Raw genomic sequence first — 14,494 nt, forward strand, 5'->3', positions numbered from 1 at the left:
TGGCAGGGCAGGGTGGTGCATGCCTGCAATTCCAGAGGCTCCAGAGGCTGAGGCAGGAGGGTCGCAAGTTCAAGATCTGCCTCAGCAACTTAATGAGGGCCTAAGCAACTTGGTGAATCCCTGTCTCAAAATAAAAAATAAAAAAAGGGCTGGGGATGTGGCTCAGTGGGTAAGCACCCCTGGGTTCAATTCCTTGTACCAAAAACAAACAAACAAAAATGGGGATATATAATGTTAAGTATAGTAGTTCAATTAAATCAAACATCTGAAAGGGAGCAGGTTCAGGGAGCTCCCTCCCAGTCACTGCTGTGGGAACAATCATTTGAGAACCACTTTACCATGGGGACTATTGAAATGTAAAACATGCACGCTCTGGGGCCCAGAAACGCCACTTCATATCCACCCTACACAGGAACACGCAAGTTCCCGAGTGGGTAAACAGGATGCTTTCTCACTCTAGCATGGTTGTGATTATATTCTATGCTTTCTAAAAATCATAGTTTTGTTTTGCTTACGGTTTTTTAAAAAATTATGATCATATGCACTAAACAAACCCAAGCAAGGCCAGGTGTGGTGTGGAACCCGCCTGACATGCCAAGGACTTGGGAGGCTGAGGCAGGAGGATAGCAAGCTTGAGGCCAGCCTCAGTAACTCAGCAAAAATAAAAAGGGGCTATAGCTCCTTGGCAGAAAGCCCCTGGGTTCACTCCCAAGTCCTGCAAAACAAAAAAACAACAACAATAAAAGAAACCTAAACAAATAAAAAGAGGGACTGATAATGACGTGCTGGGCCTCCAGGCTGAACTGAAGAGTGTGAATCAGAAGGCAGAGCTGGCTTTTGGCAGAACTCCACTGGTGACTGCAGAGCTGGGCAGACACCCCGGGACCAGAAGCCTCCAGCTCTGGGGGAGAAGGCTGCAGATGGCAGACCCGCTAGGCAGCTTGGGATCCCCAGGCCTCTTTGTAAGTAAGAGGCTGGGAAGTTTGAATGGCAGTGGGTGGGGAAACAGGGGGCCACAAAGGGAGAAGCACAGAAGGTGGTTGCTAGGAGACGGCTTGAAAAGTCTCAGTGCAAGCTTGGAATTCAGGGGAAGCCACTGATCTCCTGCCAGGGTTTTGGGAGACAGGTCCTGGGCTTATTTCTGGCATCAGATCTTCCCCTGTGTGAACTACAGTGCAGGGTGACAGAGTCGTGCCAGAGAGAGGGAGAGGCAGAGAGGCTGAGAGCATGTGGAGGACCCTAAAATAATCAAAAGAGCCCACAAAAATTCCAGGAACCTTGCTGTACTCTTTCTCACAGGGAGAAACAGTGAAAGAGGACTAATAAAAAGGTCAGCGAGCTACAGCCTGTGGGACAAATCCAGCCTGCTGATGTTTTTTCTGGATAGTCCAAGATAGGAATGGTTTTTATATTTTTAAATGGCTGAAAAAAATCAATAGGAGAGGGATAATTCATAGCAGGTGCAACTGATATGAAATGCAAATTTCAGGGTCCATAAATGACATGTCGGCAGAGCACAAACAGGGTTGCTGGTCTGCAGACTGTCCAAGGGCCCTCATGCGACGGAAGTGGCCTTGAGGCAGTGCGGCAGGATCCATATGGCCAACAAAGCAGACAATATTTGCCATCTGGTCTTTTCCAGAAAAACATTTGGTGATCCCTGGAGTCAAAGATCCTAAGGGAAGGCTCCTTCTGAGACCAAAGATATGAAGTGGGGCTTGACAGGAAACTAATACGGGTCAACTTATAGCTTCCTCTGGGTCGGGGTCTGTGCATAATTTTATGGACTCTGCAAAATCCCCATGATATAATGGCTGTTTTTGAAATCTATGCTTCTCAGATGAGGAAGCGGGGGCTTAGAGTGTTGGTCCTAACCAGGCGTAAGGTACACACCTGTAATTCTAATCCCTCAGGGGGTTGAGGGAGGATCACAAGTGCAAGGCCAGCCTCAGCAATTTAGCAAGATCCTATCTCACAATAAAAAATAAAAAGGGGGCTGGGGAGATAGCTCAGTTGGTAGAGTGCTTGCCTTGCAAGCACAAGGCCCTGGGTTCAATCCCCAGGACCGCAAAAAAAAAAAAAAAAAAAAGGCTGGGGATGTAGCTCAGTGGGTTTAATTTCCAGTACCAAAGAAACAAACCAAACCAAAGAAACATACAAACAAAAAAACAACAATAAAAAGAGAGTGGTGGTCCTCAGCCCAGGCTGCTCCTGAGAATCACCCAGGGAGCCCAGACCACACCCCAGACCCAGCATGCCACAGGAAGCTGGCTGAGCTAACCTCTGAATCCTTATCTGTAGAATTCCAAGTACAAGAGCTGAAGACCAAGCTCTGCTTCCTCCCAGGTGCAAGACCCACAGGTGGTGGCCAATCCCGGTGGAAGCAATGCTTCCTTTCCTGATAGTCCTTCTCTTTTCCCTAATAATAATTTCCATCCCCTACAGAGTGTCTACTATGCGCTGAGCTTTGTCTTCATGGTGGCTTTTCTTCCATCTTTTCCAGTAACCCTGGTCTTAGGTATTTTCCCTGTTTTCAGGTGAGTCTCGGTCAAGGTTAGTGCCGAGGGCAGAGATGGGGAGGAGGCCAGGTGTGGCTCCCAGGTGCTGGTGCCGCTCTGCTTCTTGGTCTGGGTACTGGTTACACAGGTAGTTTGGTTTCTGAGGATTGGCTGAGCTGTATTCTCGCACACCAACTTTCTGTATGTGTGTTAAGGTGAATGGATGATGAAAACGTGGCACGTAGACAGGAAGGAGGACCTTGGGGCCACAAATCTTGTCATCTGTGAAGCGTGGGCGGGCCTGGAGGGCATTATGTTAAGTGGAAAAAGGCAGGTGCACGATCTCGCTCAAGTGTCTACTCTAAAAGAGCTGATCCTGCACAAGAAGAGAGTGCAGGGGAGGCTGGGGTTGTGGCTCAGCGCCCGTGGTTACCAGAGGCTGGAGAGGGAGGCAGAGCTCCAGGTGAATCCCACTTATGTTGGAGGAGCAGTTTAGGTGTGCTCCTGGATGGCAGCAGGACCACAGCCTGTGCTGTGCCTGTCGGAAGAGCTAGGAGAGAGGACTCCAAGTATGTCAGCACCAAGGAACACTGAGTGCTTGAGGGGATGGAGATTCTAATTAGCCGGACATGATCACCACACGATGCGAGTCTGTATCAAAACAACACCGTGCCCGCCTATTTGTACAATTATTATGTGCCAATTTAAAAAATTATTAGAAAGTGCTAAGGTGACACAAAAAATGAAGAGGGCAGGATTCCAACCCTGGTCAAGGTCAAGTGTGTGATGGGGCCTTTCTGTCTGTAAGAAGGAATCACAGAGCATCAGATCAGAGAGAGAATGCTGACCCCTCTTCAGTTCCGGTTCCCACATTCTGTGTGTCAAGGAGACAAGTCTCCCTGGCAGAAGCACGTCTCTGGCGTTCCTGAGGCACTGGCTCCCGGTGCTTTCTAACGTGGAGCGAGAAGATGTCAGGCCCAGCAAGCGGTCCCTCCAGCAAGACTTCAACAGCATTGCTTCAATCTCATTATGCTGCATTTCCACAGCTACCTTCAGAGGTGGACGTGGCTCCTGGCCTATCCCAAACCCAGTCCCTCTTTTTTCCTTAGTGACAGAAATTTGATTTTTGTACTTGTAACCAACAGTTCTGAGTTTCCAGTCTCCCTTACAGTTGGAGAGGGCGAGTGGCCAAGACTGGACAAAAAGAAGCAACCAGAAGTTGTTTGACTCTCCTATCTGCTTCTGGTTAAAAGGTGCACCTGTGCAGCTTTTATATTTTTAAAAATGAACTTGGGTTGGGCTAGTTAAGTCTACAGCCACACTGAAATCACAGGCAGGGCTGGGGAGACAGGCCCTCCATCCAAGCCCCAGTTCCCCAAGAATAAAAATAAATCATATGCAGCTTAATTTTATTTGTGGGGCTGGAGATAAGCCCAGGGCCTTGCACAGGCCAGGGAACTGCTCTACCACTGAGCTAAACCTTCATTTCCCAGAGGCACATTCTCTGGTCTTTCCTCATTCCTGACTGACGTCTGCCCAACGGCAGGGAGTCCTGGGCAATCAAGGAGCCTCGATGAGGTAGCTCTCATAGTAAAGAGCAAAGCATAGAGGAGAAGCCCGGGTTCCCAGTAACATTACGGCGCTGACAGAATTGGATTACTTTCTTATATTCTTTTTAAGTAAAAAACAAAGAAACTTCTTGTTTACATTATTTTTTCTCCCTGTTCCTAAGCAGCCAAATGCAATCCTTACGGAAGAATTTTCAATTGATGGCATATGATACAAATTTTTCATTTATAGCAATAAAAATTTTAATTAAAAATCATTTAACCAGGGCTGGTTCTGTGGCTCAGTGGTAGAGTACCTGCCTAGTATGTGTGAGGCACTGGTTTTGTTCCTCAGCACCACATAAAACTAAGCAATAAAATAAAGGCATTCTGTTCATATACAACTACAGTTTTTTTTTTTTTGTTTTGTTTTGTTTTTGTTTTTAACTTTAGCCGGAATAAATGTCAGTGTAAGACAATGAATAACATCAGGTGTGACCTTGCACAGTGATCCATGGAACACAAAATGCCAAATTGGGAAGGAGTTATTTTTGAGGGTGGTAGTGGCCTTGGGGTCTGAACCCAGAGCTATGCATGCTAGGTAAGTGCTCTACCATTGAGCCACATGCCTGGCCCTTCTCTTAAATTTCATTCTGAGACAGGGACTCACTAAGTTGGCCAGGCTGGCCTTGAACTTGTGATCCTCCTGCCTCAGCCTCTAGAGTAGCTGGGATTCCAGGTGAACACCACCACACCCAGAGAGACAGGGATATTAGGAACCCCTGTACCAGGTATGGTGTCTTGTCACCTGTAGAGATTCCACGAGGGGGAAATTCTCTATGCTCCCATGAGAACCCATCTGTTGGTTGCCCTGGTGTTTGGGGATCTCACCCCTCCCTGGACCTAGGTCCAAGCCAAGTCAGCCCTGAAGACACTCACCAGCTGTCTTCCAGCGCCTGGGAGCTGCTCCTTCCCTCCTGCCTCTTCTCTAGCTCCACCGCTGTCTGCTCCAGCAGGGCAGACACAGCATCCTGCAGAGACCAAGGCTGCCGGGTCAGTGGATGGACTATGGATGCTGCCCGACCTGCCGGGAGTCTGGGCATCTGAGAGCCCTGACCCTCCCGGTGAACCGAGGGTGGAAACCGAAGTCCACGGTGGCCGGGTGTCTTGCCAATGTCACGTGCATATTGGAACTACAGTCCCTGGTTCCTTTCCCTCCAGAATAACCGCTGTGTGTGTGTGGACCTACTTGGTAGAGTTTGGAAGATTAAGTGAGAGAATTATATGTCTGGCGGTAAGGAGAACATAGAGGTGTCAGGGAGACCAACACGTGGACCACTGGTAACCCAACAACAGGGTGAGGACTAGAAGGGAAGTAAGGACTACAGGTTTGGGAACAGAAACAGCAGCAGGTATGAGAGATGGCATTCAGGGAGGGCTTCCCGGAGGAAGACCATCTCTACTGATGGGTGTCTGCAGTGAAGAAGGCTGTGTGATGTGAGAGAGTGATCACACCTCTCTGAGACTCAGTCTCCCCTAAGGGTCACCATGAAGATTGATGGATACTATTTATATACAGTACCCAGAAGAGCACCTCATATGTAATTGGTACTCAGCAAATGGGAACTGAGAGCAAAGCAAAAACTAGGAGGTGCAGTTTTCTGGGCACATGGTGAGTTTGTAACCACCCTTGGTAGCGTGGGTCAGAGTCTGGATAATTCCTGACATTATCTTTCAGGGAAGGAAAGAAAGAATAAAAATCAACGGAAGGCCTGATATAGTCCAAGTAGACGGCTTCTGCACAGCAACCTACTTAGTCATATCATGAGCACAGTAGGCAGGCAATGGGAGGACATGGCTTACCCAGGTCAAGTGCTAGAAAGGGGAGGAGCCTGTTTTCAGGACCTCGGCCAGCTCCCCATCTCCTTGGAGTGCGGGCCGCCAGGGTGTGCCACCCAGCTTTGCTGCTCATTGATGAATATTTTAATGTGATTTTGGTTAATCTTTCTGAGCCATGGGACACCCGGGCGGGACTCGGGGAGCTGTGATACCACCCTGGCTAGGCACTAAAACAGAGACTTTTTTTTTTAATAAAAACCCCAAAGAGGCGAATGTAAAATTTTTAAGCGACTCAAAATAATAGTGGAACAGTCAGCCCCTCTCCCGCCCCACACCCAGCTCTCTTTACGTGGGTTTCTTGAAGCCTTCCAAGGCTCACGTCAGACAGGAACGGGGGCTCAGAGAGCTGCGTGCCTGAGCCCCGAGGCCCAGCTGGGGACACGGGTCTTCTGACAGTCTCCCCCGTGACTCCCTCTGCCTCCTCTCTAGTTCCTGGGATGGACCTTGCGCAGCAGGGTCTCAGGAGGGGTTTACTCTACCTTCCATCCTTCCTTTTCCACTTTTTTCCCCCTGGTGCTGGAAACAGAAGCCAGGGCTCAGCACATGTGAGGCAAGTGCTCCAATACTGAGCTACACACCTCAGCCCTCCGTCTTTAAAAAGTCGTGAATGGAGGTTTTTATCATGTAAGTAATATTAGATAATGCAGATCCAGAAGGAGGGAGCAGACAGGTAGAGCAGAGCAAGCTCCCGGCTGGGAGCTCCTCGCCCCTTGGCGACAGCCCCGCCTTCCCCGTCCTCTTTCCCACTCCATTTCCTGCACCAGCAATGCCAGCCTGCTAGTCTCTGGTCCGGGGAGAGGCTCCCCCGCCACCCTGCAGCTGCCGCCCGTGGAGAGGTCAGGGCGCCCGGGTAGATCCAGCTCACCGTGCGTTCAGGCCCTGGGCTGGGGCCTGCGGCTCCGGCTGGCTTGGGCCCACTACTCTGTTGCTTCAAGTATTTGTAGCTCAAGAGGTTGTACCAGCGAGTCGACCTTTCCCCGGAGCGGCAGACCTCAGCCAGGCTGATCTGGGCGCCTCCCTGTTGGGGTGGAAGGAAGGAGAATATAAACAGGGAGTGACCAGCTGTCCTCAGAATTTGGCTCTTGGGAACAATATGGAGAACACCCCTCAACCAGGTGAGATGAAGGCTAAGAATGGACAAGACATTATTTCCAGTAACTCATTATTCACTGGCAAGCTCATTTGCCAAATCTTTTCTTTTCCTTTTCAGAAGGGGTCTCACCATGCTACCCAGACTGCCCTCAAATTCCTGGGTTCCAGCAATCCTCTTGCCTCGGCCTCCTAGTAGCTGGGGCCACAAGCGTGCATCACCATCACTATACCTTTTTTTTTTTTTTTTTTTTTTTTGGTGCTGAGGACTGAACCCAGCACCTTGGTAATGCTCCACCACTGAGCTCAAGCCTTCATTCAACACATACTTTCCTGGTCATCGATCCTCTCTTTTCTTTTCTTTTTATTGTGTTAAAAATAGGGTTTATTATCATTTTAAGGGTATGGTTCCTGGGTATTAAGCATATTCACATTATTGAGAAACAATAATTGTTCAATCTTGCAAATCTGAAACCCTACACTTTAGTGGTGTCCCCTTACCTCTTTCCCCTTGCCCTCGGTAAACTCATGCTTCTATTTCTACGAGTTTTACTACTTTAGATGCTTCATGTAAGTGGAATCAAGTATGGCTTTTAGTGACTGGCTTATTTCACTTAACAACATTCTCAAGGTCCATCCACATTGTAGATTGTATTAGAAGCTCATTCATTTTCGTGGCTGAGTAATAGTCCTTTGCAAGCACAATCTACAATGTCTACCCACTCGTTCATCTGTATTACCTCCAACCTTCTCTACTATTGTGAAAAGTGAAGTTGTGCACATGAGTGTGCACACATCACTTTCAGAGCCTTCTTTCATTCTTTTGGATGGATACACGGAAGTGAGGCTGCTGGGTCCCGCAGTAACTCTATTTTGAATATTCTGAGAAAGCTCCGTAGTGTTTCCCACGGCAGCTGCACTGTGTTGAAATGGCAGTAGCACTGCACTGGAGTTCCACTGTCTCCACGTGGACACCTCCACTGGTTACCTTCCGTGTGGTATTCTGGTAGGCACCATCCTGATGGGCGTGAGGTGCTCTCTCATTGTGGTGGTGACCTGCATTTCTCTGATGAGATGTTAAACATCTGCTGTGCACATTGGCCATCCATATGGCATCCATGGAAAAATGTCTATGCAAGTTCTTTGCCAGTTTTTAAATTGGGTTATTTGATGTTTGGGGTTGAATAGCTCTCCTATGTTAATCCTACTGAGCATTAGGGTGTGTGGTAGTTTCTAAAGATAACGATGTCCCCAGACAGTCTCACCTTCTAGGAGCTAGCTGTCTCTAAGGAACAGGACACTGACCCAGTAATTACAGGTCAGGAAGAACCACCTGTCACTTCTCCCCTACAAAACACGCAATCATCAAAGAAGTTGACAATACACGTTGTCAGGGAGGCTGTGGGAAAACGGGCACCCTCTCACTTAGCTGGAAAAGGGTTGAAACCCTATGAAAGGAATTTGACAATATCTAGCAAAAGTATGGATACATTTTACCCTTTGACCCGACACTTCTCCCTGTAGGTGTCTGTGCCACAAATACCCCTGCACAGCAGGATAAATGGTAAATTGACCTGTGAAAAGGAATCCTCATTGACTCCTTTTGTAATAGCAGAAGATTTTAAACAAGTTGAAAGTCCAGCAGAGGGGACTGTCTGAATAAAGCACAACCTAGCTGTACAATGGAAGATTAGGTGGTGGTTAAAAAATGGCGATCTCTTTGTACCAATGCAGAGATCTCCAGATATACCCTTAAGGGGAAAAAGAGCATGGAGCACAACAGGACACACGGTATACTATTTTTGGTACAAAAAAATAATGGAGAGAGGGATATAACCTACATATCTTTTATCTATGCATTTTCTTCTTCTTTTTTTTTTTGGTGCTGGGGATCAGCACCCCCGACCATGTGCATGCTAGGCAGGGCTCTACCACTGAGCTACAGCCCCAGTCCTTTTTATTTTGAGGCGGGGTCTTGCTAAGTTGCCCAGGCTGGCCTTCTCTCAGTCTCTCAAGTCAAGGGGCATTTGAGGCGTGCACCACCGCACCTAGCTGCCTTCTACATGAACCTTCATTGTACCACGTTTGGGGCACAGGGGAGTGAGCCATGCTCCCACGATCATACGTGAAACAAGAACTAACCGGAGGCAAAGAGGAAACCAGTCAGAATGGTCACCTGTGTAAGGTAGGTGGTAGAATGGGGTGGGGGGAGAGTGGGATTTCTTGCTAGTAAGACTTTCCATACAGTTTTCCTTTGAATCATATAAACGCACTCTTGATGAAGAAATGAACTGTACCCAATGGACAAACCAATATAGTGTCATACAGAAAGTCTTCGCTTTAGTGGCTTGACATTTCTCCTGTACCTCCTTGGTGGGAGGAACCACAGACTAACTTCCCTCATTCCTCAGGGGTTGATGGCTTCTGCCACTCCTCTTTTGAAAAGCCCAGGTTAGAGCTTAGAGCTGGGATTTAGCTCACCTACTTTCCCCTTCTCTTCCCTCCACCAAAGGCTGGTAAAAATACCAACAGCCAGTTTGCAAAGAGGGTCTGTAGCCAGGCAATGACCGGGGATGGCACTTAGGATGAGGAAGGGGCTTTTCAGTCCACCTGTCTGCTTTCTCCCCCTCTGGGATGATATCTAATCCAAAAATCCAAAATCTGAAATGTTCCCAAACCCCAACACTTTTTGAGCACCAGTAGGACGCCACAAGTGGAAAGTATTCTTTGTTTCACACACAAAATTATTATGAATATTCTATAAAATTGCCTTCAGGTTATGTGTGTAAGGTGTACATGAAACATAAATGAATTCTGTCTTTAGACGTGCATCCCATCCTCATGATATGCTTATGCAAATATTCCAAAGTCACATTACTGCTCTCAAGCAGCTTGGATAGGGGTACTCAACCTGCATCAGGACGGAGCCGAGGGCAGCACGGACTGCGCTAAGTCTGGGTGCATAAAGGTAATTTCTGGGAGAACAGTACCAAGCGGGGAGCAGAAGCCAACACCAGGCTGACACTTCACTTGCCCGGCACTTGCTTCCTCATTTGGAAAACAGGATGGGCTCCTGCCTGTAGGCTGGTGGGGGGTGACAGTCAGTTCAGGTAACAAATGCTTGGTACATGTTAGGCACTAGAATAAAAGTAAATATACACAAATATATGTATATGACTCATTTATTCATTCAACAAACATTCCCTGAGCCCTGCGTAGACTCTGCAACCAGAGAATAACATAGGGTATGGTCCTTCCACAGGGGGCTCACTGGACACCCGGACAAACACATGGGCTGTTATAGTGTGGAACAGACAGGCTATGTTTGAGGAGCAGGGGAGCACAGCCGTGAGGCCTGACGCCTCCATCAGATCAGTGGTCATTCTAACAACATGTGCTGTTTGTTTGGGGGTGGCGCATAGGTGTGACCTCGTTTACCTCTGTAAACTGTGTGCACACTTTTGCGGCAGTCCTAGGGACTGGATCCAGGGCCTTGCACATGCCAGGCAAGTGCTCTACCACTGAGCTACATCCCCAGTCCTTCTCTAAAATTTTGAGACAGGGTCTCACTAAGTTGTCCAGGCTGTCCCTGAACTTGCGATCCTCCTGTCTCGGCTTCCCAAGGAGCTGGTATTACAGGCGTGCACCACTGCACCAGCAAAAGGGATGAACTTTAAGGATATTTGTGTATTTTCATTTACCCATTCATTCATTCGTTCATTCATTCATCTATTCAATATACACACATTTGCTGGGTAGCCTCCGAGGGCCAGGCGCCATTCTGGATATTGTGGGTATAGCAGGATTTAAGGCAGATGAAAATCCCCGCCCTCATGTGCTGACTTTTGCCTCTAGGGGGATCAGATAAACAAATCAATATGTAAACTCCATCCTGTGTTTCACCAAATTATGATACCATCAATTATAAAGTACACCATTATTTTATGCACTGCGAAGAAAAAGAGTTGCCAATTAAATTATCACCTGCCACCAGAAATGACAAAAAAAAAAAAAAAATGAAGATAATGCATACCCCAAAATCTATGAAATACAGCAAAATGTGAGGCAGTAATACAAAAGAGAGAGAGCAAGCAAAATAACCCAGGGAAAGGGGATCAGAGGGGAGAGCGGAATGGAATTTTTCAGCGTGGCAAGAAGACCACTTTGAGAAGATGATGTGAGGCCCAGATGAGGAAGGAGGGAGCGAGTCTGGGCCAGGAGCTTCTAGAAGGCTGATAGGGCCCAGCAAGTGCCGGGGCCACAAGGAGGAGCACGGGCAGGCTGGAGGGAGAGTTGCAGGCATGGGATGCAGGGAGAAGAGACCAAACCCTGTGGAATCCTGGAGAGCCCAGGAACACGCAGGGGCTGGTCAGGTGCAGACAGGTCTTGGCAGAGGCCCGCATGTGCTGGGTTACATTTAAAGAAAAAAGGAGGGAAAAAAGGATGAAAGTGGGGAGACCCGGGGGACTCTCGGGGGAGCCATGACAGTGGTGTAGGTTGGGAACGTGGTGAGAAGTGGTCGGACTCAAGGGATCTTTAGAAGGTGGGGTTCACAGGTGGGGTGAGGCAAGAAGGGGTCGGATGACTCACTGCGTCTGACCTGAGCAGTGCACGAGGGGGTTGATGCCACCCAGGCGGCGACACTGGGGAGTGCTCTTGTGGCCATGCTGGCTTGAGACACTTCTGAGGCGTGCAAGAGAAGATGTGGACGGGCGTCGCAAACCTGAGGTCTGAGATGAGCGGAGACCCAGGCTGCAGCCACACACTTGGAGGAGTTCGCCGAGGAAGGGACCAGCACATGCAAGGACTGAGCGCCGGGGCCCTGTCAGGAACTGAGGGAGAGTCGGCAGAGAAGCCAAGAGAGGCCGGGGATACGGGAAGAAGACCGTGGAAGTGAGGTGTCAGGGAAGCCAGTCAAGGCGGGAGCGTGAGGAAGATGGGGCAGGCAGTGTGCCCTGCCCAGCCTGCAGGCCGGAAGGAGGAGGCCAGGGAAGTGGCCGCTGGATGGAGAAACTGGGAGGTCACCGGTGACCCGAGGAGCAGAGCAATGAGGCCAGAAACCCACTGAGACTGGGTTCCAGAAGGAACGCCTTCTCTTTCACCCTCTGCTACAAGAAATGAGGTGGCACTTGGAGGTGGAAATGGGTTGGAAGGTTGTGAGCAGAAGAGAAGAGCGGCTGCTGGTGTGTGGAGAGGTGGACTTCAGTAGAGGAGGGGAAGCTGGAGGCAGGAGAGAGCCGTACGAGGGGGGTGACGTCCTCAAGGGGACAGCCCCCGGCAGAAGCAGCCACGTGTGGGTGGGGCCGGGCACTCCTCTCTGGCTCCTCTACTCTGCACCCGTGGGAATGTGGGTTGGGGACCGCAGCCTCCAGCTGGGCAGCATCAGGGCATGCGAGGTCAGCCACCTCAAAGGGCACTGTGCAGCCAGGTCCTGTGCACGTTCTGTTCAGCTGCACATGGTGGGGAGGTCGCTTTGGCAGAGTTGGGATTTTGTCAAGTGCAGGAGGGCGAGGGGAGCTGTTGGGATGGTTCCCTGCTGCCTCCGCAGGACCTGAGCTGCCAGGCACAGGGCTCAGCAGCTGAACAGCAGGGAGCTAGGGCCCCGTGATGCTGTGCTAGAGCAGGGTGGAACTGCCTCCTGTCTTGCTGGGGAAGGCAGCCACATGTCCCCCCAGACCCCAGGCCTATCTGGGGACAGGAGAGCCCTTACAATAACTCGTGAGGCAGGGAATGAATTCATATTCAAATCCATGTTGTCTCTCCATGTGCAGGATGACCTGGGCAGGTGACTTAGCCTTTCTGGGCCTCGATCCCATGTCTGCAAAATGGAGATCACGGGTTCCTCATTCCCAGGACTGTGTGGAGAACTGTACGAGACTCTGCACACGAAGCTCTTGGCCCAACAGTGGACACGTAGACAGTGGTGCTGCCTGGCCGGCTAAATGCTTAAAAGGGTCTGGGGATTCCTCAGGCCCAGCAGTGCAGGGGGACTCCGCGTGGGGGCAGGCAAGCCCTTTCTCCCTCCCCTCTCACTTCCTCTCCTCCTCCAGCCACCAAAACACGACAGCCTGACACTCCACGTCCGAGCTGCCTGCGGGAAAGGGGGTTTCCCATTGGCCACAGGCAGAGACAAGCCACGGTGAGATGAGCGCTTTGGCTGCTGCCATGGCAACCAGCGATGGCCAGACTTCAATTAGGAAGGAGGAATAAAAGGCATCCACTTAGGAGAAGAAAATAGGGCTGAGTCTCTTCTCATGTAGGAATACCCAGGCTGAGGAAAGGCTTCACTGCAGGAGCCGGGTCTGGAGAAGCTCTCTGTTCTTTCATTCCACATCCCCCATGCTTGCCAAACCCTTCAAGCCACCATCCCCACCTGTAGCCTCTGGGGAGCCCTGTGCTGGCAGAGACAACACAGCGGGACTGAGGTGTGTGGGCTTCAGAGGAGGACATTCAAATACGGCTCCTGCAGCTTTCCAGTTGTGTGACCTCAGGGCAGGTCTTTCACTTCATTGCGCCTCAGTTTCCCCACAGTACCTATCTTATTAGATTGGAGTGAAGATCAATAGAGAGAATGCACGTCCGGGACTTAGCTGAATGCCTACCACACACACATCCTTCTATGCACGTCTGCCATTGCATTATTGTTAGCACGAGTATCACCATAAATGGCAGCGGCCCTGTTATGAACCCCAGCTGAGCAGGAACAGGTGGGAAGTTAGTGGGTGCACACACACCATACAAGCTTGCTAACAAAGTGTGACCCAGGGCCTAGTAGCATTGTCAACCCAGGGAGCATCTCAGGTCCCACTTCAGTTACCGTATCTGACTGTGTAATTTAAGCAGAGCACCAGGTAATTCATGCACATGTGCATCAAAGTTGGAGAAGTATTGCTTTAGTGCTTCATTGAATCCTAGAGAACAGCCTGCTAAGTAAACAGCACAAGCCAGATTTTACAGATAAAGAAACACCAAGACATGGAGATTCTTAGGTGACAGCTGGGAAGTGCAGGCCTCATGACCAGGCTGAGGACTGACATTCTCAGCATGTCGATCCACAGTGCCACCACAGAGAGGGTGTTCCAGCAGAGGCAGATCCAGAGAGGGCTGGACAGCTAAGATGCTTCCTGCTCCAGGCGAAGGCCCGGGGTTCATACCAGATTACCAGCCTGTCTAGGAGGCAGTGAAGACAGAGAAGCAAACAGTCCACATGGTTCCTCTGCCCCGCCCCTCACTTGCTTCCGTCACTTGAACCCACATGTTCCCAACATGGTCCCTGCCAGTTGGTTTGTGTGTTAGCAGTCAGAGCTGGCTCCTCATCTAAGGAGTTCCCTCACTGATCTCCAGCACCCAGCATGGGGTAGGCGGGCACTTATTGGACTCTTGGTTAAGATCTGAGTGCTTCAGAAAGGAGACCAGCAATGGCCTCATTTAACGAGAACAGACCATGTAGCAGGCACTTAG

At 49.8% G+C, this 14,494-nt stretch overlaps 1 protein-coding gene across 1 annotated transcript in view; it reads right to left on the minus strand.

The window, feature by feature from the left end:
- Positions 1 to 14,494, minus strand: part of WWC1 (WW and C2 domain containing 1) — a 156,540-nt gene that overhangs the window by 18,374 nt on the left and 123,672 nt on the right. Inside the window, exons 16-17 of the mRNA XM_079145393.1 lie at positions 6,810 to 6,962; positions 4,985 to 5,076 (exon numbers count right to left, since the gene is read on the minus strand). Of these exons, the coding sequence (XP_079001519.1) occupies positions 4,985 to 5,076; positions 6,810 to 6,962 (245 nt within the window). The remainder of the gene's footprint in view (positions 1 to 4,984; positions 5,077 to 6,809; positions 6,963 to 14,494) is intronic.

The sequence above is a fragment of the Sciurus vulgaris genome, assembly GCF_902686455.1.
Source record: "Sciurus vulgaris genome assembly, chromosome: 6".
In the NCBI taxonomy this organism is placed as follows: domain Eukaryota; kingdom Metazoa; phylum Chordata; class Mammalia; order Rodentia; family Sciuridae; genus Sciurus; species Sciurus vulgaris.